Source organism: Palaemon carinicauda, chromosome 26 (genome assembly GCF_036898095.1).
Source record: "Palaemon carinicauda isolate YSFRI2023 chromosome 26, ASM3689809v2, whole genome shotgun sequence".
Classification (NCBI taxonomy): Eukaryota; Metazoa; Arthropoda; class Malacostraca; order Decapoda; family Palaemonidae; genus Palaemon; species Palaemon carinicauda.
In genome coordinates this window covers 86,228,726-86,252,257 of record NC_090750.1, presented here as the reverse complement: position 1 = coordinate 86,252,257, position 23,532 = coordinate 86,228,726, and the positions used below count along the sequence as shown (strand labels likewise).

Genomic DNA, 23,532 nt, shown 5'->3' with positions numbered 1-23,532 from the left:
AACATTTTAAAGCTGATACAATCAATTTTGCCTTTTAACTGATGTCAAAATTACAAATTACCTCTCCATTTACTTGCTATATTTTCTAAAGACTTTATAACATGGAATTGCACATTGCATTACTTCAAGCCTAGTTCATGATTAAGGCTATGGCAGGAATATAAAGGGTATTTTGTGGGCATTATAATCAAAATACACATATACAGCAAAGGTAAAAATTTACACAATAAATATATGTACAAAGTAGTCTGAAAATTAAAATAAATCCTCTTCAATACATGTACCATACACAATCCCTTACCTATAATCATTGGAACTTTGCAGATTTCACTTAGGAATTTTTTGGATTGCAAAATGATGTCCTAGTATAACACGGTTTGCTTCATACACAATCGTTAGATACTCAATTAATATTGTTTTTAAAACTATCAATCAACCCACTTTAAGACCCGAGTTCCATGTTTTATTCACAGATTTACTTCAAGTATTTTTACATTATATTGATGCCAATAAAGAGCATGATACCCCTATACAGTAGTACTGTGTACTGATAGACTTATGATGCATGAATAATTTTTCTAACTCAGCATAACTATGTATGAGAAATCACTGCTTATCTCAGATTAAATTAACAAGATGAATACATAGAAAAAGTGTGATACACATTAACAACATATAAGAGATACACAATCATGTGTTTTCTAAACATATTCCCCCTCTGATTGGCAAAGTGTAAGATTATTTTCCTAAAAAATAAGAAAATAACATCTAAGTCATTTTATTTTTTGACATCTCTTGAAACACCAATAATTAAACATGAATACTGTTTAGTGACTTTAAATAAAATACATATACGACTAATAAATCACATCTAAACTTCTTGTCCAAAAGATTTGTTTTTGAATGAAACTGAAAATTGAAAAGACATAGTTGAACTCCCATAAAACCAGATAGTTTAAGTTCAGAAGAATGTGTGCAAACATTCATTTTCCTCCACTGAAAATCTATTTCCACATCAAGTAAGTAAAAACTTGATCAGTCAAAAACTTCTTGGCTTTACCCATAAAGCACCATAGAAGGAAGACAGCTCCTGCATTTTTTCAATATAATTTCACCCAAATTCTAATTACTGTACCTGGTACACTGAAGTTCAAGCACTGCTCTCAAAAGAAGGTTGTATTCTGGAGATCCAAATTCCCCAGATTTATTAGCTACATTATTACTTACAAAATAATAATCATGCATGTCAAAATTGCAAGGTTAAGGAGCAAGCAACATTATTCAATAATTCAAAGCAAAAGTTGGTCTCTCCTCAGTTATTTTACCCTGCACTGTTGGACAGGGGCATTGTTCTGAAGAAACATAATGCCAAAACACACAGATCATTACATTGCTATCAAATGCCACTTAAATTCTTTTGGGAAGTGGCGAACCATTCTGTCTACATAGCTTGTCTTCAATCTTTCTTCCAAAGAAGTGAACTATATCTCATCCTGGGTCATCGATATCCCTAACATCAGTTTTCAAAGCACTGAAATTGACTCAAAGGTGTCCCAATGCCTCTACTCTAATTAGCTTCTGTTCTGGTGTGAAAATTTGTGTTACCGATCTCACAGACTGCTTACTTACCCTCAAAACTTGGTCAAAACTGTGGGAGCTGAGCTAGCATTGATGGCTGTAGTCTTCATTATCAGTCAGACAGTTAAATATCCGCCATCCAAAATCATGTGAAAATTGGCAACCATTCAATTGTGGGGATTCATAACTCCTCTTTTTAATGGTGTTAACCATAAGGCCTTAGATTTCCTTAGTGTCATGCCCTTTCTTTGCAGATGCTGTACTGTGCTTTACTTCTGAAATGGCCCTCTTATTTGACCCATTTGAGATTCTCTTTGCATCTAGTGACATTCAATAAACCCTCACCTGCAACATAATACTGGGAAGGCCAACACCTGAGTTCCTTTTAATGCTTATATAAATGATTATAATATAGTGTAAGTTTCAATCAATAAACTTATTCTAAATTAGGAAGACAATTTTTTCAATGAGCCCCCATAGAAATCGCATTTCATTTTCATAATAAAGTAGTTAAAAGTTTACTTTTTTATTAGCAAGTAAAATATTAAGAAAAAGTTAAAAACATTAAGATTGTATGTGCAGATATCAATGACATTTTTTTATAAATTTTAGATAAGAGATTGTGTACCTAGAATAGGAACAATCCTAAATACATAAATATCAAAATGTTCATTACTGTCAAACTTACTTTAAAAACAAAATCAATAGTAAGCACTGAAATACCAAACTTCCACAGATTAATATTTCACTTAAGAATTTCCAATGTTTAACTGTAAATCACGTGCTCAAACTAATAGCTCACACTTACCACATTAAATACATAGAATTATTGAATGGGAACAAATGAAGCTTGATAAAAAAACTAAAAAAGAAAGACCTGAGATTTATAAATTGTAATGTTTGTACAGTATTACTGCAACAATTTAAGACCTTTTATCAAAGTAAAAGAAGACAGATCAATAATGAAGGGGCGAAGGTAAACATGATGCTATTGGTGAGATGACCAACAAAGACGAAGTATGAATACAAACTCAAGAATAATTAGGCAAAGACCCTAAAAGAGTGGTAAGAATATTAATACTAATATACACACCACTTTAAAGAATTGAGAAAAAAAAAATTGGAATAAATGAAAGGAAAAAGCAGTGCAGACACTGGATACACGGCCTTTCAAAAACATCTGAGAAAAAAATATTGACCTTAATCCAATGTTGAAGATTTTTACATGCAATGTTCAGACATATTCGTTTGTGAAAAGAGCAGGTCCAACAGCATTCTTTTAAGGAGAACATTCCCTCTGTCACATAGCTATCAAAGGAAAATTACCAATGTCTACCCTTCAAGGACAAAGAAATCTTTAAGGAGTTAAAATGATAATTTCACTTGAGTATTTCGTTTGAACAAAGAAACTTTCTGGAATCGTGGAATACAAAAAGTGAAAAGTAATCTTATAAATGTCAGATTAATGGAAATAAAAAGATTGCTGCGTAGTGTTTATATCCTACAATGGCTATTTCTTTTAACCCTTGACTATTTGCAGTTACAACAACAATGGTGTTTTGACGCTACAACACAGTCTACTAAACAAGTGCCAACTCATTTCTTAACATTTTGATAGCTAGCAGAAATAATCTTTTTCTAGAGACATTTTTACTTTGTGTGCTTTCAACTTTAAACAAAATGTTTAAAAGTCATTCATAAACACAAAGACACTTGCTGAGTAAAGCAGGGCTTTGTTTTAGCAAAATCACTGATAGTTACAATAAGGCCTTTCATAAGCAAAATAAATATTTAGAATTTGGGTTTTCAATGCTATACCTATAGGTGTGTGCCCATAGGTGTGTGCCCATGGGTGAGTACCCATAGGTGACATATATTCAAACTTATATTTTATAGGCAGTCTGATATTTATCCAATAACTTGATATCAGGATTAATGCATAAAAAATTTAAGTGAAAAAATGACCTGCCATTTAATACAAAACTCAAACTGAATATAATTTCCACTTCAACGACAGTATAAATATATCAATACATCTAAATTCGTATGTCTTTTTGAGTACTAAAAAATAACAATAAAATGTATAAGAATATCAAGTACTGTAGATCTGTTATCTTAGACAAGATTTCCAATTGTTTACCTGGTGAATAGTTTTGGTGATGCTCACTACATTAAGCGAATCAATACACATTAAGCTTAAATTTACAAAATAAAGAAAGGTAAACCACAGTGACACATCAAAACTGTCAAGTACAGTATAGTTTACACTAAGCGAGTTTCATCTAACACAAAAAAAACTTTTTCACTTTTACCACGAGTATAAAAATAATAATGTGTTAAATCTTTCAATAGCTACAAATCCTTTGGCTGATGGTAGTTGAAATTTCAAATTATATTTTGCAAAACATCACAAAATTTGCAAAGTTAAAACATCTTCTTCTTCACTGCTGTGTACCTCTCCATATACTGAAAGAAAGAAATTATTTCTTACCTCAAAAATACTGAATCGTAATACATTTGAGTTAATCACTGATAATCAAAAGTAAAGATTCATCCACAATTTCAGAACAAAATAAAAAGTTCATACAAACAGCAATCATCAAAATACAGTGATACAATTAGAGAAATTTTCACTACTGTATTCAATATAACAAAGCTGCCAGTACAGTACTGTACCATATAACATAAATGTGGGTTTGAAAAATCTAAAAAAATATCCAGAAGTATTTATATTTCTCTGAAATATGAGTAAATTACAGAAAAAGGCTTCAGTTCTTAGAGATTTAATATATTATGAAAATTTAAGAATTAATTTATGTTCCATTATTAATAGATCATTCTTTCACTACAGAACATATACTTTAGTGCTTAAGGGTAGACCCATAATTTATAATTTGAATAAAGTACCTGTCCTTCCAAATTTGGGTAATACCATTTACATAGTGCTTATGTACTTGATTGTTCACCTATAACCTTCGTTTCCTCATAATGTAAGTGAAAGGTTAAATACTTGAAGGTCCCAGGATTTTGAGTTTATGTCCTTGATTGCTCACATAAAACCTTCGTTTCCTCATAATGTAAGAGAAAGGTTAAATACTTGAAGGTCCCAGGATTTTGAGTTTATGTCCTTGATTGCTCACATAAAACCTTCATTTCCTCATAATGTAAGAGAAAGGTTACATACTTGAAGGTCCCAGGATTTTGAGTTTATGTCCTTGATTGCTCACATAAAACCTTCATTTCCTCATAATGTAAGAGAAAGGTTACATACTTGAAGGTCTCAGGATTTTGAGTTTATGACCTTGATTGCTCACATAAAACCTTCGTTTCCTCATAATGTAAGAGAAAGGTTACATACTTGAAGGTCCCAGGATTTTGAGTTTATGTCCTTGATTGCTCACATAAAACCTTCGTTTCCCCATAATGTAAGAGAAAGGTTACATACTTGAAGGTCCCAGGATTTTGAGTTTATGTCCTTGATTGCTCACATAAAACCTTCGTTTCCTCATAATGTAAGAGAAAGGTTAAATACTTGAAGGTCCCAGGATTTTGAGTTTATGTCCTTGATTGCTCACATAAAACCTTCGTTTCCTCATAATGTAAGAGAAAGGTTACATACTTGAAGGTCCCAGGATTTTGAGTTTATGTCCTTGATTGCTCACATAAAACCTTCGTTTCCTCATAATGTAAGAGAAAGGTTACATACTTGAAGGTCCCAGGATTTTGAGTTTATGTCCTTGATTGCTCACATAAAACCTTCATTTCCTCATAATGTAAGAGAAAGGTTAAATGCTTGAAGGTCCCAGGATTTTGAGTTTATGTCCTTGATTGCTCACATAAAACCTTCATTTCCTCATAATGTAAGAGAAAGGTTACATACTTGAAGGTCCCAGGATTTTGAGTTTATGTCCTTGATTGCTCACATAAAACCTTCATTTCCTCATAATGTAAGAGAAAGGTTAAATGCTTGAAGGTCCCAGGATTTTGAGTTTATGTCCTTGATTGCTCACATAAAACCTTCATTTCCTCATAATGTAAGAGAAAGGTTACATACTTGAAGGTCCCAGGATTTTGAGTTTATGTCCTTGATTGCTCACATAAAACCTTCGTTTCCTCATAATGTAAGAGAAAGGTTACATACTTGAAGGTCCCAGGATTTTGAGTTTATGTCCTTGATTGCTCACATAAAACCTTCGTTTCCTCATAATGTAAGAGAAAGGTTAAATACTTGAAGGTCCCAGGATTTTGAGTTTATGTCCTTGATTGCTCACATAAAACCTTCATTTCCTCATAATGTAAGAGAAAGGTTAAATGCTTGAAGGTCCCAGGATTTTGAGTTTATGTCCTTGATTGCTCACATAAAACCTTCATTTCCTCATAATGTAAGAGAAAGGTTAAATGCTTGAAGGTCCCAGGATTTTGAGTTTATGTCCTTGATTGCTCACATAAAACCTTCATTTCCTCATAATGTAAGAGAAAGGTTAAATACTTGAAGGTCCCAGGATTTTGAGTTTATGTCCTTGATTGCTCACATAAAACCTTCATTTCCTCATAATGTAAGAGAAAGGTTACATACTTGAAGGTCTCAGGATTTTGAGTTTATGACCTTGATTGCTCACCTATAATTTTCATTTCCTCATAATGTAAGTGAAAGGTTAAATACTTGAAGGTCCCAGGATTTTGAGTTTATGTCCTTGATTGCTCACATAAAACCTTCATTTCCTCATAATGTAAGAGAAAGGTTAAATACTTGAAGGTCTCAGGATTTTGAGTTTATGACCTTGATTGCTCACCTATAACCTTCATTTCCTCATAATGTAAGTGAAAGGTTAAATACTTGAAGGTCCCAGGATTTTGAGAGGGTCTGAGGTATTCAGTACAATCCTAAGGGGCAGTTTAGGTAGGAGCCAATGCTCAAAATATATTATCAAGGGTACTGCAAGTAGGTAAACTTGTCAATAAAAACAAACTTCTGGAGAAGCAGCAATATAAAAATCAGGTGAGTAGAGCAATAAAAAAATCTATTATTAAAATTCTGTTTATTGCCTCCAAGAGATTATTGACAAGACTTGGTGTAAGTCTAGAGAATTTTAGCTACCATCACAGTTTTACACAATATAATAAGTTTTTCAATTCTAAAGATATGCTATGAATACCTCAGTTCCTGCCATTATAGACTATAGGAACAATTTTAGATAATAATACTAAGTTGAGTTACTACATCACTCGCCTCTGACTATCCCTCTGCAATCAACAATCATCAACTTACCAATAGTATGAAGCACAATGGAGTTTAATTGAAGGGGACTCTAACCCCATTCTTACCCAGGAGGCAAAGTGCAGTTCTTCGTGAGAAATCACTTTTTGATCAAATCTAAATGACAATAACTATCTCAGTAATGTTGATTATTTTCCAGTACTTGCTCTTACATAGGTGAAGAGAACTGGCTAAATTTCCATCAACCACAAAATCAGAGTTTAAAATAAAATCATTAAATAAGTTGGCCTTCTAAATAAACTCTTCTTCCATTTTAGGCATAACTGCATAAATACGACAGAAAATAACTCTGTTATATGGATACATTACAAATAATATCCATCCATAAGAAAACTGCTGAATATCTATATACTGTATCTTACTTACCTTGGCATATCCATCAACTTCTTCTAATTCTTTCAATTGGAAGAGATTTCCTTCAAGGCACATAAGTGATACTTGAGAGTCGGTGAGCAACTCAGTGGGAATACTTCCAAGCGACAAACAATTCTCTTCCAGACGAAGGGTTTTCAAGCGTGGACAAGATGCAATTGAGGGTGACACCTCGGATACCTGTGAAATGATCCCTTTAAAAAAAAAATTCTAAAAACCTACAATGTTTCGATCTGAAAAAATATCTAAAAAATCCACTGCAGGATATCTCATTTTCACTTTGTCAACTTACAACACTATTCTGGATGTGAAAATGAATTACCTGATTCATATTCAGATTAACTTCAACTGCCTGTAAACTATCAATTCCATCTGGGACACAAGTAATGTGGTTTCCACTGAGGTCTACTGCATCAAGTTGGGGAAGTCCACACAAACACAAAGGAAACTCTGTCAACTGATTATCACTGAAAAGAGAGATTTCATGTGTTAGCAACAATTATACACCTTACCTAATAAATATTTTACAATGGTAATAAAGTATCATATTTATAAAAAACACAGATAAATTATAATGCTGTCCCACAAAATCTTACCATACACAGTAATGATATTGAAAAACACCAGATAAGAGAAAAAATGTAAATTCTGTGGTTTTAAAATGTGCTAGAAGTAATGCAGAAGAGAAAAAATGTCTGATAGTTGGTTTATCTAAGGAAAGATAGATTAAAAATTCTAAAAGTAATTCATATTTTTTCCAGCCATACAAACTTTGAGTCCTTTATTAAGGGAAATTACTTTACCACAAGCTGGATCTGTCATTAAAATTGGATAACAAATGGTTATCCAACTGGTGTGGATGCGGGACTAGGAGACACACACCTTTCCAGTCAGAGAACCTTCACTTTTGATCTTCAGCCCAGGAATGAGAGGGGTGATTGAAGAGGGAAGTTGGCTTAAAGAACTCAAGTTTGTATGAAAAGGAAAAATATGAATTACTTTAGAAATTCATAATTTTTTCCTATGTGTCATACAAATCCTCATGCTATAATTAAAGAGACTCACTGCTTGGTGGCTTGGAAGTCCCCTGTAACCCAAATTGGAAGGTTTAATTTCTTCCCTGAAAGTGATCAACATTTGATCTATTGAGAAGCTAAATGAGGACCATTGCCACCCCATATCCGCCTTTCAATGGATGAAAGACCGAAAACACCTGAGTTGTAAATGCATTAATATTACTACGACCTAATCCAGAACCCAACTTAGAAAAGTAGAATGCTATAAGCCCAAGGGCTTTAACAGAGCAAATAGCCCAGCTAGAGAACAATGGTTTGATTTTGGAATGTCCTCTTTGAAGAGCTGCCTACCATAGCTAAAGACTCCACTACCCTTACCAAGTGGAAAGTAACCACTGAACAACTCTGTGAAGAAGAGCTTTTCTGTTATCTTATTGTTGTCAGGTGTATGAGAAAAGAGAATGTGTAAAGAATAGGCCAGACTATTCTGTGTACATGTAGGCAAAGGAAAAATTAGCTTTAAGCTAAGAGAGGGATCCAATGCAGTGCTGTCTGGCAAGTCAAAGGACCCAATAACTCTAGCAGAAGTATCCGATCAAAACTAGAAACCCCTTTCCCTGAGGGAGACATCAGTTGGAAACAAATAACAAGCAAAGAATAGTGGGTTGTTATAAGATCCAGCACCCACTCGCTTGTTAAAGGAGGATATGGAGACATACTTCTTTAAACTTGAAGAATGGAGCTCTGAAGTGAAACTCACCAGCACATAACATTTCAACCGACACTAAGGGAGGGCAACTACCACAGAGAAAGTGGTGGAGATCAAAGAATCGAAACAGGAATCGGGGAACCCCAGGGACAGGAGTAGCTCTTAGCTTGGCCAACCAAGCCCCAATTTCCTTAGGTCATCATACTGTCCACAGACTGCTAACAACCAAGGGCGAGGAATTCAGCCTCTGAAGCCTCCACCTTACACAAAGTGGCAAACATTAGTGGTAACCCATGCAGAACCTGAAAACTCGCTGATGTAGATCAGATGACTCCGAACCCCTGCAGTGTACTCCCCTGGAATTGATACAATGGGGACAGCAGTAGGAGAGCAGAAGCAGCAAAGGATGCCGCGAGAGTTTTTTAGGGCATTACACAGTCAAACTCCCAGAAATGACTAGCTCACTTCCTTCCCTCAAGGCGAGGGCCCGTGTCACTACACAGGAGGCCATGACCTAAACTAAGCACATGGGAATGCCCTAAACAGTTATGCTCCCAAGCACAAAGGCAGTGTATATCTATAGCTGGTTAGACCAATCAGCTGCTGATTCCAGCCCTCCTCCGGCAACAGCTACTTGCTTCCATTCCAAATTTAACAGACCAACATTCATTCCCTGAGATGAATAAAATTAATAAGTTTGACAGAAACTGTCTGTACATCTATACATGACAGTGGCCGAAGTAAAAGTGAAAGCTCTCCGGCTGGAGAGAGGGCGGGGCGCTTCAAGCCGCACCCTCACCAGTTGGATAACTGTTTGTTATCCAATTTTAACGATTGATTCCAGCTTGGGCTGAAGTAATCTCCCTAATTAAAGAACGAGGGTTTGTAATGTCGCGTAAGAACAGTTGTGCTTTTTGACACTTAACAATAATGAAAGAGTATTGCATCTGAGGTAGATGAAAGGCGTAGAGCTAGAAGAGAGGTAACACTTGCAGTGTAGAGAAGTCTTTGAGGATAAAGGAAGGGCTATAAATGCAACAGTTCATGAATTTTAAGGGTAATATTGATTGTGGTATGAGAAAAATCTGTGGCAATGGTTTCATATGGTCTAGGAAGAGGAAAGAATAAATGTAAAAGTTCTATGATAAGGATGAATCGGTGCATGGTACAGTTTAGAGAACATGAAAAACAAAAAGTTACTAGAAGTTGATGGAATTTCAAGTGAGAACCTCTGGTACAATAGAAATACAGTAATGTAATTGGGTGACTGACCAAGATGCAAAAGAAATACCTTGATAGGAAAAGGGTTTCAAAAGAATGGTAGACATTAGTAGTTGCTTTATTGTGTACTGTATAAGGGGCAAAATAATAGAGGAAACTATAAAACTAGCAAGGATATAACATATTAAGTATAGTATGCTTAGGATAGTGTACAGTAGGATTTTGGTTGGGAAAGAGAGAGATAATGAAAGAATAAAAAAAAAAAACAATCTAAGTTTAAACAAGGAAAAGCCAGTGAGAGTTTAGACAAGAATGTTTGTTATGAAACAGTTATTCAAGAAGTGTGAAAGTAAAATGAAAAAACTGTCCATTATCTGGTATACAAGGACCTAGAAAAACATTCTCTTTTTACCTTAGTGATAAGCTCTAGTAGAGCAATGGATTTTACAATGGATAAATGATTCATAGATCAGTCCTCAAGCTATTACAGAACACATGGAATGATAAACTTCAAGATCAAAGATTCTTTGTCACTTATCTGGCACGCTACAATAAATTTACAGTAAAATGTTATCTTTATTAATAAAATAAATTTTTGAATATACTTACCCGGTGATCATATAAGCTGTCAGCTCTGCTGCCCGACAGAAAAACCTAAGGACAAAATACGCCAGCGATCGCTATACAGGTGGGGGTGTACATCAACAGCGCCATCTGTCGAGCAGGTACTCAAGTACTCCATGTAAACACAGAACCAATTTTCTCCTCGGTCCACTGGGTCTCTATTGGGGAGGAAGGGAGGGTCCTTTAATATATGATCACCGGGTAAGTATATTCAAAAATTTATTTTATTAATAAAAATAACATTTTTCAATATTAAACTTAGCCGGTGATCATATAAGCTGATTCACACCCAGGGGGGTGGGTAGAGACCAGCATTACATGTTTACATTATTATGAGCTAAGTATTTTGTATTTCATTTTAGCAGTTATTCAAAATAACAAACATAAAATAAATAAGTACCTGGTAAGGAAGTCGACTTGAACAATTACTCTGCCTTTTTAAGTACGTCTTCCTTACTGAGCCTCGCGATCCTCATAGGATGCTGAGCGACTCCTAGGAGCTGAAGTATCAAGGGTTGCAACCCATACTAAAGGACCTCATCAAAACCTCTAATCTAGGCGCTTCTCAAGAAAAGAATTTGACCACCCGCCAAATCAACCAGGATGCGAAAGGCTTCTTAGCCTTCCGGACAACCCAAAAACAACAATAAAAAACATTTCAAGAGAAAGATTAAAAAAGGTTATGGAATTAGGGGAATGTAGTGGTTGAGCCCTCACCCACTACTGCACTCGCTGCTACGAATGGTCCCAGGGTGTAGCAGTTCTCGTAAAGAGACTAGACATCTTTAAGATAAAAAGACGCGAACACTGACTTGCTTCTCCAATAGGTTGCGTCCATTATACTCTGCAGAGATCTGTTTTGTTTGAAGGCCACTGAAGTTGCGACAGCTCTAACTTCATGTGTCCTTACCTTCAGCAAAGCATGGTCTTCCTCATTCAGATGGGAATGAGCTTCTCGTATCAACAGTCTGATATAATAGGAAACTGCATTCTTTGACATAGGTAAAGAAGGTTTCTTAATAGCACACCATAAAGCTTCTGACTGTCCTCGTAAAGGTTTAGTTCGTCTTAAATAGAACTTAAGAGCTCTAACAGGGCATAAGACTCTTTCTAGTTCATTTCCAACCAAATTAGAAAGGCTTGGAATATCGAACGATTTCGGCCAAGGACGAGAAGGTAGTTCGTTTTTGGCTAGAAAACCAAGCTGTAAAGAACATGTAGCCGTTTCAGATGAAAATCCGATGTTCCTGCTGAAGGCGTGTATTTCGCTGACTCTTTTAGCTGTTGCTAAGCAGACGAGGAAAAGAGTCTTTAAAGTGAGATCTTTAAAGGAGGCTGATTGTAGTGGCTCAAACCTTTCTGACATAAGGAATCTTAGTACCACGTCTAAATTCCAACCTGGTGTGGCCAAACGACGCTCCTTCGAGGTCTCAAAAGACTTAAGGAGGTCCTGTAGATCTTTGTTGTTGGAAAGATCTAAGCCTCTGTGACGGAAGACTGCTGCCAACATGCTTCTGTAACCCTTGATCGTGGGAGCTGAAAGAGATCTTACCTTCCTCAGGTATAAAAGGAAGTCAGCTATTTGAGTTACAGAGGTACTGGTTGAGGATACTGATACCGACTTGCACCAGCTTCGGAAGACTTCCCACTTCGACTGGTAGACTCTAAGAGTGGATGTCCTCCTTGCTCTAGCAATCGCCCTGGCTGCCTCCTTCGAAAATCCTCTAGCTCTCGAGAGTCTTTCGATAGTCTGAAGGCAGTCAGACGAAGAGCGTGGAGGCTTGGGTGTACCTTCTTTACGTGTGGCTGACGTAGAAGGTCCACTCTTAGATGAAGAGTTCTGGGAACGTCCACCAGCCATTGCAGTACCTCGGTGAACCATTCTCTCGCGGGCCAGAGGGGAGCAACCAACGTCAACCTTGTCCCTTCGTGAGAGGCGAACTTCTGCAGTACCTTGTTGACAATCTTGAACGGGGGGAATGCATAAAGGTCTAGATGGGACCAATCCAGTAGAAAAGCATCTATATGAACTGCTGCTGGGTCCGGGATTGGCGAGCAATAATTTGGGAGCCTCTTGGTCATCGAGGTTGCAAAGAGATCTATGGTAGGTTGGCCCCATGTGGCCCATAGTCTCTTGCACACATTCTTGTGAAGGGTCCATTCTGTTGGGATGATTTGACCCTTCCGATTGAGGCGGTCCGCCATGACATTCATGTTGCCTTGAATGAACCTCGTTACTAGAGACAGGTTTAGATCTCTTGACCAGGTGAGGAGGTCCCTTGCGATCTCGTACAACGTCATAGAATGGGTCCCTCCTTGCTTGGAGATGTACGCCAAGGCCGTGGTGTTGTCGGAGTTCACCTCCACCACCTTGCCTAGAAGGAGGGACTTGAAGCTTTTCAAGGCCAGATGAACTGCCAGTAGCTCCTTGCAGTTGATATGTAACGTTCTTTGCTCCGAGTTCCAAGTGCCCGAGCATTCCCGACCGTCCAATGTCGCACCCCAGCCCGTGTCCGATGCGTCCGAGAAGAGAACGTGGTTGGGGGTCTGAACAGCCAGGGGCAGACCCTCTCTGAGGTTGATGTTGTCCTTCCACCAAGTCAGTGATGACTTCATCTTCTCGGAAATGGGGATCGAGACCGCTTCTAGCGTCTTGTCCTTTCTCCAGTGAACACCTAGGTGAAATTGAAGGGGACGGAGGTGCAGTCTCCCTAACGCAATGAACTGGTCCAGTGATGAAAGCGTCCCTATCAGACTCATCCACTGTCTGACTGAACATCGGTCCTTCTTTAGCATGTTCTGGATGCATCCTTGGGCTTGACTTATTCTGGGGGCCGACGGAAAAGCCCGAAAAGCTTGACTGTGAATCTCCATCCCTAGGTACACTATAGTTTGGGATGGGACCAGTTGGGACTTTTCCATATTGACCAGGAGACCCAATTCCTTGGTCAGATCTAGAGTCCACTTTAGATTCTCCAGACAGCGACGACTGGACGAAGCTCTTAGAAGCCAGTCGTCCAAATAGAGGGAGGCTCTGACGTCTGCTAAATGCAGGAATTTGGCAATATTCCTCATCAGTTTCGTAAAGACAAGAGGCGCCGTGCTTAGGCCAAAGCACAGGGCTTGAAATTGGTAGACAACCTTCCCGTAAACGAACCTTAGAAAAGGTTGGGAATCTGGGTGGATGGGGACGTGAAAGTAAGCGTCCTTGAGGTCTAAAGAGATCATCCAGTCTTCCTTTCTGACCGCTGCTAGAACAGACTTTGTCGTCTCCATGGTGAACGTCTGCTTTGTGACAAAGACATTCAGAGCACTGACGTCTAGAACCGGTCTCCACCCTCCTGTCTTCTTTACCACTAAGAAGAGACGGTTGTAGAAGCCCGGGGATTGATGGTCCCGGACTTTGACTACCGCTCCCTTTGCTAGTAAGAGAGACACCTCTTGCTTCAAAGCTAGTCTCTTGTCCTCCTCTCTGTACCTGGGAGAGAGGTCGATGGGAGTCGTTGCTAGAGGGGGCTTGCGCAAGAATGGGATCTTGTACCCTTCTCTGAGCAACTTCACAGATTGTGCATCTGCGCCCCTGTTCTCCCAGGACTGCCAGTAGTTCTTGAGTCTGGCTCCCACTGCTGTCTGAAGAAGGTGGCAGTCAGACTCTGCCTCTAAAGGACTTGGTACCTTTCTTCTTACTCCCACGTTTCCCTTCGGCACGAGTACCTCCTCTGCTGGAGGCTCTGCCACGAAAGGGCGGAATAAATCTTGACGCTGGAGTATCCATCCTGGGTCTAGACACGGTAGGCAAAGGGGTGGCTTTGCGGGCAGATGACGCAACCAGGTCATGCGTGTCTTTTTGAATCAAGGAGGCAGCAATTTCCTTGATCAACTCCTCTGGGAAAAGGCACTTCGAGAGAGGAGCAAACATAAGCTCCGATTTCTGACATTGCGTTACTCCAGCTGACAAGAAGGAGCAAAGGTTTTCCCGTTTCTTGAGGACCCCGGAAACGAACGAAGCCGCAAGCTCACTGGAACCGTCCCGTATGGCCTTGTCCATGCAGGACATAATGAGCATGGAAGTTTCCTTGTCAGAAGGGGAGGTCTTCCTGCTCAACGCTCCCAAACACCAATCCAAAAAGTTAAACACTTCGAAGGCTCTGAACACTCCTTTCATCAGATGGTCTAAATCTGAAGGAGTCCAACAAATCTTGGAGCGTCTCATGGCCAGCCTGCGGGGAGAGTCTACTAGACTTGAGAAGTCGCCCTGGGCAGAGGCAGGAACTCCCAAGCCGAGAACTTCTCCCGTGGCATACCAGACGCTCGATCTGGAAGCGAGTTTCGCAGGGGGAAACAAGAATGCTGTCTTCCCAAGGTGCTTTTTGGACTGCATCCAATCTCCCAACACTCTTAAAGCTCTCTTGGACGAGCGGGCGAGGACGAGCTTCGTAAAGGCAGGCGCGGATGACTGCGTGCCTAAAGCGAACTCAGAAGGAGGAGAGCGTGGGGCTGCAGAAACAAACTGATCAGGATACATATCCTTGAACAGTGCAAGAACTTTCCTAAAGTCCAAGGAGGGAGGCGTGGTCTTGGTTTCGTCGATGTCCGTGTGCGGGTCGTCAAGGTGTGCAGCGTCGTCATCATCAGAGAGTCCATCGTCTGAATGCTGAGGAGGAAGCGGCAAAGGAGTAGGAATTGGCTGGTCAGCTGAGTCCGGCAGCACGGGTGCATGCGTGACTGCACTGGACGCAACGTCATGGAACTGTTGGCCAGTCTGTGAGCTGGCAACAACCATAGCTGCGCGGGGGCGCAAAGCGTCTACTCCTGACTGTCTAGTCTGCTGTGGGTGAGTAGTGGTAACCACAGTGGGTTGCGGAGGTTGACGCACCGCGTCAAAACAAAACAACTTAGGTTGTTGTTGTAACTCGCGAACGTCAACGGAGGGTTCCGTGCGTCGCTGAACGTCAACATGCGGCTGGCAGGGTACACTGCGCATGGGTGGCGGGACTCTCACAGCTGGAGTGCGGGAGAAGGTAGCCTCAGCGTCAACTGGACGCACAACCGTGGTTGGTTGTAGGCTAACGGGTGCAGCGTCAACCTTCTCCGCACGAAAGTCCTGCATTAAAGATGTTAACTGTGTCTGCATGGTCTGCAGCAAAGCCCACTTAGGGTCTACAGTAGCAGGTGCGGCAACAGACGGTGTTACTGCCTGTTGCGGTACCGCTTTGCCTCTCTTAGGAGGTGTGCAGTCATCGGAAGACTGCAGCGAGTCCGAACTGACCCAGTGGCTACAACTGGGCCGTTGGACTTGCGCGGAAGGGACCTTGCGTTTGAGAGGTCGTGAGACCTTGGTCCATTGTTTCTTCCGAGAAACATCTTCCGCAGACGAGGAATAAATGGGCTCTCTCGTCTTCTTGTGGGTGGGGCGATCTTGGCAAGATACGTCCGAAACTACGGAGGGAACGTCTGTCCGCTGATTAAAGCCTGTCGAACCCTTTGGTCGTACGACATTGCTTCTCCCCTGGGCTTGGGAGCTTGCAAGAGGTCCCGGACTGGGAGGACGACAGGCACGAACAGACGCACCCTCAAGCGCAACACTAACACTTTCCACTACACTACCACTCACTTTGTCACTACCCACTGCACTCTTATCCTTCAACTCCTTGACGTCTGCCATGAGTTGGTTACGGTCACTCGCCAATGACTCGACTCTCTCACCCAGAGCCTGGATGGCACGCATCATATCTGCCATCGAAGGTTGTTGAGTGCTAGAAGGGGGATCAGGAGCAACCACTACAGGGGAAGGAATAGGTTGTGGGGCATGGGGAGAGGAAAAATCAACGGAGCGAGATGAACTTCTCCTGACTCTATCTCTCTCTAGCCTACGTGAATATTTCAGGAATTCGAGAAAATCGAATTCCGAAAGCCCAACGCATTCCTCACATCGATCTTCCAATTGACAGGTTTTACCCCGACAATTGGAACAAATGGTGTGCGGATCGATAGAGGCCTTCGGAAGACGCCTTGAACAGTCCCTAGCACTACACTTTCTGTATTTAGGGACTTGAGAAGGGTCAGCCATCTTGAATAAGTCAAAGGGGAATTCAAAATCTATCCAAGTCGTCAACAAATAATTCAAAATTCAATCAAAGAATGCAAGGAAGTATTGAAGATAACCTCTGCAAAGCGAAAGCTAATAACTAGAAATGTGTACTTCACCAAAATCTGTGAAAACCAATCCAGTAAGCAACAGCGTATTTAGTAGGTCTTGCCGGTGGCACGACAGAGAGAAAATTGGTTCTGTGTTTACATGGAGTACTTGAGTACCTGCTCGACAGATGGCGCTGTTGATGTACACCCCCACCTGTATAGCGATCGCTGGCGTATTTTGTCCTTAGGTTTTTCTGTCGGGCAGCAGAGCTGACAGCTTATATGATCACCGGCTAAGTTTAATATTGAAAAAAATAAATTTATGAGACACTGAAACAGAAGGGATGGACTAAACCTCCAAAGCTCAGGACTTGATAAATGGTAAAATCATTTGTATCACCTGATCGTTACTGATTTAAGGTGTTTGAGGCCGGAAAGAGATTCTGGTAGGGATGTTATAAGGTTGGACCCCAGAGACAATGACTCCAGTCTTGTCAATTTTCCAAGATCATCTGGTAAGTAGTCTGTAAAGAACATTGCAGTATAGCATAGTATTTCACAATATAAAACTTTAATAACAAATAAAAGGCAAATTAATTACTTAAGGCCAGTCATAATTCAGTGGACAACTTGTTTACTTTTAACATCCTTAGGTCACCTGTCACTTATCGATATTTGTGAATATAAACACCTATTTGCTAAGCCTCTTTCTACAGAGGATTACTAATAATCTTACTGTCCACTTACACAGAAAACATTTAGTAGAGTATATAAAAGATTTTTGATATGTCAAAAGATGATTTATTCTGTATATCATAAGCCAGGTGGTATGGTATGTATATTTCTATAAGCATGAACTATGCATTATTTTACATAACTTTATTCTGTATAAATTCAATGTGAAGACTGAATTAGATAACTATATTCTGTATATATTGTATTGAAATGTTTAATATATGACACAGTACTGTTGTAATTACACAAATCACTCCTTTATATCACTACCTTATTTATAAGCTTTTTGTGAGTACTAATCAATTCATTCCTAAGTGATAGTTATAAGATCTAAAGCTGGCAGGTTGGCAGAAGCACACTTTTGTGCCCTTGGCCCTCCAGTTCTATATAAGGAAGAATCATTTCTTGCATGTCTTCCTTGCTAACAGCAAGTCTCTTCTTCGACAATTATAAATGAGTTTAGTTTAAATTTTCCCTTTCCCCACTTTTCAAATTAATTTTGCACAAAAATTTTCTTTTCTTCTTATATCCCTCAATAACCAAACTTACTTAAAACAAATTCTATCAATAATCAGTAATTCTAAATATTTTCCTCCATTTCAGTGCACTCAAATAAAAGCAATCAAGCACTTTGTGGAGTGTTTCTTTTCCTTGTTCTTCCTTATAGAGCAGTAATTATCTGTGCTTCCAATGTAAGCCTTTTTCATTTGCTAAAGATAAATGCTTACTTGTGTATTAGCATTTATCCTTTCAGAATTCATGCAAAACTAACATTCTTCCTTTGGAAGGTAGCAAGTGTTATCGAGTACCGCACTACAGGGATAGAAGTATAGCCTTCTCAGTTCTTTATTAGTTTAGTTTTTTATTTCACAATATTTTTCAATAGTTTCTTCCGATTTCTATTCTAGGATTCCCAAGTACTCATGGCATAAATGATTTGTTTGTAAATAAAACAATTATTCTATTCTTAAAACAATAACTACATATCTTAAATAAATGCATCATTGATACAATATATAAAATATAAATCAATATTGAACTTACTTATTTTATTTCCATTCACATTAAGATGCTTTAGGTTTGACAGCTCACATACAGATGGTGGCAATGCTGGAAGCTTGTTAGTAGACAAATCTAAGGTTCGTAAAACCTTTATGACTGCGGACAAATCAGGCACCTGAAAGAACAAATTTACAATGTTAAACATAGTGCAAAGGTGTTGATAAAGACATCAAAATAAATGATACACCATAAAAACAACCCTTTCTATTGTATTTGTGCCTACCACTAATTAAGACTGAATTAATTAAGCACTGAATATTGTAGTAGACCCTCAACTTATCAGCTTTTTCATAGGTCTGGTATTCCCGTAAGGAATCAAATCTAAGTATCAATGACCCCAGATCATTATAGCCTACACTAACTAAATTTACCTATTTCTTAAGCTACTGTATACCTTGATCCTCTCATGTGCAAGTGCCATTCCTTTAATCACTTCCTTTTTGCTTAACTTTCTTAAATGTTGCTTTTGTTCATTAAACATTCAATGACATTGTAGCTATGCATGCATACCAGAGTAGTGGTTGCTCATCATCAAGTTTCACTCAGACTTGCTACACTGAACCTATCCACAACATGTAAGAACAAATATCAACAGAAATGGGTAAAATTGTAGCTTAACCCGGGTCAACATTTTAATAAAAAAAAAAAACTCTTCCTACTTTAAACAGTGTGTTTTCAACAAATTTGACCTTTATTTCTGCCGCAAATAAGCCGTTCTCACGTTACCCCCCCCCCATTCCGAACAGACAAAGGCAGAGGCCAGAAAAAACGTGATTATTTACGACAGAAATAAAAATAAAATTCATTATAAAAACACTATTAAATGTAGGAAAAACAGTTTGTTCCATACAGAAAGTTTTTCCTGAACGAGAATATAAACTTTGAAATTCGTTCAAAAAGCCACAAAATCTAACACTCCCCGCCTAACCTAATCTAGTAGTTCCCAGGTCACGGACCTAGCCAGGGGGTCAGGACCCCAGAACCCCACTTCCAAGGTCGCAGACCTAGCCGGGGCCAAGGCCCCGGGGCCCACCTTCCCATGTCACAGTTTTAGCCAGGGCAAGACCCCAGGATCCCCCTTTAAAGATCATAGACCTAGCTGGGGGGGGCAAGCCCTTGGGCCCCCTTTCCCAGGTCACAAACCCTTAAAGTAAATCACAAATAATGCCCTATTTTATTTCCTTTATATGTACAATGCTGACTACAATGAGGTCCCTAAAAGTAAATTACAAATAATGGCTTACCAAACATACGGACACACGTGAACCATAGGATGTAAACAAAAATATTAGAAATAACTCAGGAGCAAAGAATGCCAATGTTTTGTATAACTTTTCGTGGATTTATTATGTGTCCCAGAGAAGAAAAGGTTAGTTTATCATTATCAATTCACCAGTAAATTTTCCCCACCAAAAACCTCTGGTTCCAACTGGGTGGCCCCTCTTACCATTGGATATATTAGAGTATATCTTATTAACTATTTATTTGCAATGAAAATAAAGGTCATTCTCAAAGAAAACGGGTCTTTCTATAAAAAAAAAAAAAAAATGTTATTAGGAAAGTTTTCCCATCCTAAACTACAATACTCAAGTATCCACAAAAATTTAATTTTAGGCCCAAAAATTAAATGGGTGGTTGCGTACCAAAACTCGCTGCAATTAGCTTTGTCATAAACATGTGATTGAGTTTGCAGTAAAATATTTCAAAGAATGAAGATATTAAGGCTTTTAGGAAAACACTTAATACCTTCTTGTTTTCCAAGTGCTTCGATAACATGGATTTGACAAAACGTAGAATACGCTTTGATACTATCAATACCTTAAAAATTATACAACAAACAGATCTTATAGGTTCTGTAGAGCATAGGGTTTCCGTATGTGATTAGACTACAAAAACAACACTTAAAGAAAATAAAAGTAACTAAAACTTAATAACCTAACCTAACCTACTGCACAGGTTGTGCCCACTATCCTACCCTACCGCAGACAGGTCTATCCTCTCGCCAATAACATATGTTGTAAATTTTGCATTATTTGTTTTATTTGCAAATAGGATCATCCAATGATACAAAAGTGTACTAGCCACTCCTTGTACTCGCTTGGAATACCCTATCGAAGACAAATTGGGTAAAATTATAGTTCTGGTCAGGGCATCAGCTATGTTATGGTATATCTCAGTAACTATTTAATAGCCAAAATAATAAATGTAATTTTCAAAGAAAAAGGGGTATTATTGTACTTTATTACAGAGTAATGTAACCTAGGGAAAAAAATACTTTTTCTTTTATAGAAAAAGCTCCGCTCTCTTCGAAAATGACACTCGTTCCTGTCGCAAATGTAGTTTCAGAAATATATATGTTAACATAACATTGCTAAAGTTAGCGAAGCGAGCCAGTGGCGGAACAAGAATCATTATATTCAGAGTTACTAATGTTAGCGGAACATTGCTAATGTTACCGTGCGCAGCTCAACATTACCGCTTGCCAGTACATACGAGTTTTATGTATTTTGTTTTCTGACGAGCGAAGCGAGCTCACGGCGGAACAAGAGCCATTATATTTAAACATTTTAACAGAAAATATATGTTTTCCTTTAGTAAATAACGTGATTCAACTGGTTTTCACCTCCGTTTCAACCGAAACAACAGCAACCAGTTCGGCTACTTGAAGTTAGTCAAACTGGTTGTTCTGTTTGTTTGCGGTTGAAATGAAGGTCAAATTCGGTCAAATCACGTTATTTACTACAGTAAAACTAAATTTCTGTTCGAAATGATAATCTGAAATACAGTAAAACTTTGGTGAGTTGTATACACTACAATAATACCGAGAAAGGGAATTTTACTTTAGGATACACAGTACTTATTTTTGGAAATGTTACACTGACCGAAACTATAATAAAACAGCAAATTGTAGGATCTCCTTACCTCAGTGAGCTTCCTATTTGATAACACAAGGGCTCCAGTCTTCGTTGCCGTTTCCATGTGAGCCTTAACACCAGTTGATGATGTCTGTCCCATCTTTGCAAGTTGTTAAAGGAGGAATTATGAGAGAAGAATGTCAACTAGCGATCTCTTATTGACAGATATTGACAGGAGTGGCTGACAGGAATGTTGCTCCAACTTATAAACAAACTGCATCAGCTGATACTTATCGACAGGATCTTCGATTCAATTGGTATGGGTGAGGGTTCTTAATTACATCAAATTTTAATTTTATATCATATTTTTTTTAATAAAATAATTAAATAGAATATTTCCCCGTCATTATAAAGAATTGTATAACATTATTATACTAGCTTTATTTAATAATTTCTTTGTCTTTTTTATAATACAGTTGTTCCATTTTAAAAACAAAACTTCACAATTTTATTCGATAATTTCTTTATCTTTTTTATAATACAGTTATTCCATTTAAAAATAAAAACTTCACACTTAGTTTTGCCTCTAAGAACAGAAAATGGTTTATACGGGTTTTTCTGCTAAAATATGCCTACAGTGGTGTATCTACCCTTACAGAACGAAATAATACAAAGTACTGTACTACGTCGTTACTGGCAGTGGCAGTCAATATATGCAAATCAAGAGTAGACCAATCTAGCATGAAATCTTTGCACCCGTTTGCTTACATGTAATATACTTTGACTTTCGTGTCATTATTAACAGTTTTACTGATATGTAGTGGTTATGGGATCTAGAAATCACAATTTTTCCCTCTATGATAAAATTTTTACAACCTCACTTGCCCTTGCAGTATATATATATATATATATATATATATATATATATATATATATATATATATATATATATATATATATATGTGTGTGTGTGTGTGTGTGTGTGTGTGTGTATATATATATATATATATAGAGAGAGAGAGAGAGAGAGAGAGAGAGAGAGAGAGAGAGAGAGAGAGAGAGAGAGAGAGAGAGAGAGAGAGAGAGAGAGAGAGAGAGATTATAACTATAGTCACATCTTGGGATCTTTTTCCACCATGGAGTAAATGTATAAAAAGTTATCACCTAATGTGATCTTGGACTAAATTCTATAATTCAATAAGGGTTTACACTCAAAGATAAGCAGTTATATGCATCGACCAAAGTTTCTCCTTAGAGTACTAGATTACTAACGTATAGCTAGTTTTACATTTAAAAGGTAACTATAATGAATATTTCACTTTAAGATTTAGTGTTTTCATTACAGTTTTGATTATCAAAACTCTTATTTGCATCGGTGAATAGTTCATAATCTTGTTTATATCCTTTTTTATTAACAAATCGATAAATGCAAAACTTTTTAAGTTAGATACTGTTCAGAACATTTTTTTTAGAACAACAAGCAAGGATCCTTTTAAAAATTTTGTTTTACTTCTCTCTCTCTCTCTCTCTCTCTCTCTCTCTCTCTCTCTCTCTCTCTCTCTCTCTCTCTCTCTCTCTCTCTCTCTCTCTCTCTCTCTCTCTCTCTCTCTCTCTCTCTCTATTTCAAAATAAGTTGGGATAATAATTTAGCTTGATATCATATTTGACAACCTAATAATGTGGTATTTTCAAACTCTTCTTTCAGGTTTATGACTTAGCGTTATGTGTTGAGAGTGGATATGGTAGAGAGGGAGTGGGAAGGGCAATGGAGAGGACACATCAGGCAACCGACCCTTAAATGTAGGGCTAAACGATGGGATTATGTGTCAATCCAACTTTTTGCTTTAATTCTGCAACATATGTGCTCTTATATTCTGTTCTCTGTATATTTTTTCTTTAATTTGGAAATAAAAAATCATGATTCGTGGTATTTTCTTTTGAGCA

General features: G+C 38.2%; 1 protein-coding gene across 1 annotated transcript; it reads right to left on the bottom strand.

Annotated features, from left to right (window-relative positions):
• Positions 1-2,088: 2,088 nt before the first annotated feature.
• Positions 2,089-21,899, bottom strand: LOC137619664 (leucine-rich repeat-containing protein 57-like). The gene is made up of 6 exons (XM_068349902.1): positions 21,656-21,899; positions 18,716-18,848; positions 17,337-17,460; positions 7,551-7,695; positions 7,223-7,408; positions 2,089-4,044 (listed from the first exon to the last, which is right to left on the bottom strand). Exons 1-6 carry the CDS (start codon positions 21,746-21,748, stop codon positions 4,003-4,005), a joined length of 723 nt encoding a protein of 240 aa, XP_068206003.1. The 5' UTR covers positions 21,749-21,899; the 3' UTR covers positions 2,089-4,002.
• Positions 21,900-23,532: the final 1,633 nt, after the last annotated feature.